Source organism: Somniosus microcephalus, chromosome 16 (genome assembly GCF_052327205.1).
Source record: "Somniosus microcephalus isolate GS21.2 chromosome 16, FLI_Smic_1.0, whole genome shotgun sequence".
Taxonomy (NCBI): Eukaryota; Metazoa; Chordata; class Chondrichthyes; order Squaliformes; family Somniosidae; genus Somniosus; species Somniosus microcephalus.
This window is the reverse complement of record NC_141002.1, coordinates 73,778,286-73,783,466: the sequence shown is the minus strand read 5'-3', so window position 1 is coordinate 73,783,466 and position 5,181 is coordinate 73,778,286. Positions and strand designations below refer to the sequence as shown.

The window sequence follows — 5,181 nt, the reverse complement described above, 5'->3', positions numbered from 1 at the left end:
ATCAGGCATCGATCGCTAATGTTCTGTGCTATTGCTTGAAGCCTTGGATGCCACCAAGTACTTAGAAGCAAATCACCCACTGCCCTGGCACCACAATGAGTTGCAAAGTGTACACATTCAATAACCCATAAAGCTAGCTCATCAGACATGCAAGTCTGTTCCGCGGGAGTAGTCCAGAGTTTTGATAAAGGGTTATATACACATCCCAATTCTCTCCACAAATGCTTATCACTATCAGGAGCGTCCTCCTGCAACTTAATCACCTCTTGCATGGTTGGCATTAGTTTTTCCGAGGTAGACTGATTCTTTTTGGAATTTTTAGTCTGCCTCATCATTCGGGGCACAATCATTTGGTGACTCCTAGAAGCATTTTTGGCCGCCTCATCAGCGCGGCGGTTTCCTATATCTACCGGGTTTTGGCCAGTGGTATGGGCAGAGCATTTAATCACAGCTATCTGTTTGGGGAGTAAAAGGGCTTGCAAGAGATCTGAGACTAACTGACGGTGAGAGATCGGGCTGCCCGAAGAAGTCAGAAAACCTCTATTTTTCCACAATTGTCCAAAGTCGTGAACTACTCCAAAGGCATATCTAGAGTCTGTATGTACATTGATTTTTAATCCTTCTCCCAAAGTACAAGCTCGTATGAGTGCAAACAGTTCGGCTTGCTGGGCAGAAAAAGGGGATTCAAAGGCTGCTGATTCTAAGGTGACACCTTCCTGATTTACAATTGCATAACCAGAAATTCGTTTTCCCATCTCATCACCTGAAGAACTGCCGTCCGTATACATGGTAATATCGGGATCTGCAATAAGAGTGTCAGACAGGTCAGGTCGGACTGAGGTATCATCCTTAATGAGGTTTAAGCAATCATGGCTTGGTTCATCACTCTCGGAGGGCGGATATGCAAGGAAACTGGCAGGGTTGATAGTGCTACAGTGTTTAAATGCTAGCCGAGGATTGTTCAGTAAGTATATTTCATACTTATTTTGCCTGGCGGTAGTCAGGTGTTGGGTCTGCAATTGCCCCAATAACGCAGTGACTGAGTGAGAGCTATACATGGTAATGTCCTGCTGAAGTGTCATATTAGCAGCTGACTGTAGACTGTTGTAGATGGCTGTAAGGATCTGGGTGCAATAGGGATGTCCTAAGGCTACCGGATCCAGTTTTGATGAATAATAAGCTACCAGTCGATGCTTATCTCCATGCTTCTGAGTCAGAACTGCTGTTGAGCAATCGTTCATTACTGTGCAATATAACTGGAATGGCCTATCATACAGGGGTCATCCCAAGGCTGGTGTTTGGACCAGATCCTGTTTTAATTCCTCAAATGCCTGCTGTGCCTCTAGTTCCAGCTCAAACTCTCCCTCTTTAGCCGTGTAGGGAGTCAGATGTTTGGTTAATACTGCAATATTAGGTATCCACTGTCGACAATAATTAACCATTCCCAGCCACTGCCTGACTTGTTTGGCCGTTTTAGGGGTTGGCGTCTCGCATATTGGCTGTATTCTGCTAGTTTCCAAACTGCGGTTTTCGGCTGATAACATAACTCCAAGAAATTTAACTGTCTTCTGAGCCACCAATACTTTCGCTGGAGATACCACATATCCTAATTCTGAGAGATAGTTCAACAACTGAATAGTGTCCTCTCTGTTACTTAGCTCATCAGGGCTAGCAATGAGAAGGTCATCCACATACTGGATCAGATTGGAGCCACAATTTAATGTCAGTGTCTGTAATTGCTGTTGAAGGCACCGCGAAAACAGGGTAGGTGAATTCACAAAGCCCTGGGGTAATCGAGTCCACGTATACTGCTGACCGTTGTAAGTGAAGGCAAAAAGGTATTGGCTAGTAGTGGCCAATGGCAGGGAGAAAAAGGCGTGCTGGAGATCGACTACCGCAAAAACTGTAGCATCAGCAGGTATCGAGGCCAAGATGTGTGCTGGATTAGGGACTAGCGCATGAAATGGCTGAACAATCGCATTTATTGCTCGTAAATCCTGCACTAGGCGGAACTGATCAGGCTTACCAGGCTTCGGAACAGCCAGGATGGGTGTATTACAACTGGATTGGCAAGTTACCAAAATCCCCTGCTCCAACAATCCCTTAATGAGTCTGTCTATACTCGGAAAAGCTTGGTGTTTCAAAGGGTATTGTCGTACCGTCGGCAAGGTCACATTTTCCTTCACTGGGATCTCAATGGGTTTTATGCCGGTTAGACCTACATGCGTTGGGTCTTCTGCCCATACCTGTGGATTCACATACTCCAGTATGTCTTTCCCTACATGACGGTGCACCACTGTCAGGCTAGGCTCAGGGTTTTGGTAAAATTGGACCATCAGACCTCCGGGTAACTGTTGCGGTTGGTGGCATTCAGGGTTTGCCTGATCTATCGCTCGTTTTACCATGGGCCCCAAATCTTTGGCATGGAAAGGCTGGTTAACTTCCCACGTGATATGAGGGGCCACTGTCGAAGGCTGCTTCCACAAGTGTAAGGGAACCTGCACAAACTCTGCTTTTCCCTCAGGTCCAGTTACTACAGCCTTGAGGTAGATTGTCCATTCGGTACCTTCCTGATCTTTAAAATACTCCTCAAGGGTCCTATCCTTTCCACTTCGATCATATGCCAGTGTCACATGATAGGAGGATGCATTGAGGTCGAGCGACCACCATTGAGGTGTAGTCGAAACATAACATTGCCTTTTATTTGCCCAATGTCCTATTGCTACTCCTTCATCACCACAATCAAGTTTGAGTTGGAATGCACATAGTAAGTCTCTGGCCATTAAATTGCAGTCCAAGCCGGTAGTTATTACAAATTGGTGGGTTGCAGATTGATTTTTGTAGGTCACCTGAACTGGTTCTGACATAGCATACTTGGTCATTTGACCTTGGAAGCCTGATAATTCCTGGGTCTTGTTGGATCGGGGAAGTTTAAGGTCCGATTGGACAGAGGACATGGCGGTTCCAGTGTCTACTAAAAAGGGATACCATTGATCCTGGATTTGCAACATTAATAAGGGTTCTCGGTCCGAATGTAAAGTGCTGACCACTAGATTAGCTAGTCAATTCTGTGGGAATGGATTGTTCTGGGAGAAATTGGTATATCCTCCCCTGCCTCCTCTAGGTCCTCCTTTGTTTCCTCTCCATCTTCCCCTGCCTCTCCTAGGTGGGTCTCCAGAGGCTAAGGATTGGCAGTCTCTGACCCAGTGGCCATCCTCTCCACAGTTATAACACTGCCCTTGTCTTGGACCTTGGTATCCCCATCCTTGTCCTCTACCCCTTCCTCTACCTCCGTAATTCTGTTGTGGAGGGGTGTAGGGTTGGCCGTATGCAGTAGCATCGGGGCCGTTTGGATGAGTGTAATATCCATAATTCTGAGAGTCTACCCATCCAGGGGTACAGTATTGAGGTTCCATCTGATACCCTGTCCTGTCTATCGTGTGTGGTTGAATTGGGACTTCCTTCACGACATATTCTGTTTTTATTGTCTTCTGGGGTTGGTTCTCCAAACCTTTACTCTCTTTCCAATAATATTTTATGGCTCTAGTAATTTGAGCTGGGCTATTTTCTGCCCAGTTCATATTATTGGTTTTAATTGCGGTTGCTACCGCAGCCGGAAGGCAGTTCATCAGAATGGCGCAGAATTGGGGTGAATTGGCTCCTCCTTGATAATTGGTGTCCCCCGACTGTCCCTGATAAACCTCACAGAATCTCTCCAAAAATTCCTCAGGTCCCTCATCTTTCTTTGGCTTAGTATCTAGGACATTGGATATGTTAATAGGCTTCTGAAGTGTTTGACTAGCAGCCGTAAGCATGGCTGTTATTCTATCATTGTCATTCCCCATGGCCACATTTAGGGCTGCCAGATTAGCATGTCGCAAGTGAGTTAAGAATCGAGTATGTTCCGAGGGGGTCAGTACTTGTTGGATTAAAGCCCATAAATCTCGGGATTCAGCGTTGTACACTTGAATGGTGGTTCGTAAAAAGTCCACAAACTTTTGAGGCGCTTTGTGGCGATCCGGCGCATTAGTTAGGATAGACATTAATTCATTAGTCTTCCATTGGAAGAATACATCTATGGTGGGGTTAGCTGCGGCAGTAGCCTGATCTGGGTTTGGCATCTTTCTCACTGGAAGGTTCCTGGGTGGGTTACCGGAATGATTTTTTGATTCTGACTCATGATCCTCAGGAGGTGATAAATCATCCTCCGAATCGGTAAAGTCACTACATGACTCAGTGTCGCTTTCCTGAGTGGATTTATGTTGAACTAACTGTCTGACTCTTTTCTTATTTTCCCGTTTCTCTTCTTCCTTCTTTTTCTTTTTCTTATCACTCCGGGTAGGAGTATAATTTGGCACAGGGTTTGTCTGTCCTGCCGTTTGTAACCGGGTCCGACTACTTATGGGATCAGTAACGCCTGTGGCACTATCGGGTAAGGTGGTTGGGGGTATTCCTGGAGTGACTGGGGGACTGGTTGCGGAGAGGGTTGCTGGAGGGGTAGTATTAGGCATCGCTAGTGAGGCCGACGTTGGAAGGGAGGGGTAAATATGGATGTACTGGGGTGGCTGAGGAGGTGGCGCATTAGGAGTTCTGTACATCCAATTGTCTAAGTCCTCATCTGTTCCATCTCCCTCTTTCAACCTAAGGCCAACCATTGAACTACGTAGTTCATTTTTATCCTTTTTATCTGGCGCCTTTTCAGATTTTGACCTTTTCTCATGTGCACATTCTTTCTTAAGTATTTCAATGGGTTTAGGATTTCCTCCTTTGGTTAACTTTATTCCTAATTTAACAGCATTTTCTTGCCAGCTGGCTAATAGGGAACTGTCTTTAATTTCTTGGCAGTACTGTCGCCAGAGTCCAATTAGTTTTTTAGTCTTGCTTCCCATGTTCTTTTTCCAAATAATTCCTTGAGCTTGTTTAACCGTTTCTAAACTTTTGGGACCCCCTAGTGGCCATTGTTCGCTGCCTAATTTTTTATTTAAACCCCCTGAGAGTAGTCTCAATTGTTGGGCTTTATCCGGATATTTGTCACACAATGTTTGTAAGGCACTGCCCTCGTCACTTGTTGTGTCTAGGTAATTACCCATGGTTCTCTTACACTAAGGGCTCCCTTTCAGGATTCGAGTTACGTTTTTAAAAGTGTCTCGTATATTTCACGGATACCGGCACACAAAACTA

General features: G+C 45.5%; 1 protein-coding gene across 1 annotated transcript; it reads right to left on the bottom strand.

The window, feature by feature from the left end:
• Positions 1–2,964: 2,964 nt before the first annotated feature.
• Positions 2,965–4,655, bottom strand: LOC147106282 (uncharacterized). Its single transcript, XM_086009797.1, has one exon. The coding sequence runs from the start codon at positions 4,653–4,655 to the stop codon at positions 3,063–3,065; it is 1,593 nt and encodes a 530-aa protein (XP_085865923.1). The 3' UTR covers positions 2,965–3,062.
• Between the last annotated feature and the right edge of the window lie 526 nt (positions 4,656–5,181).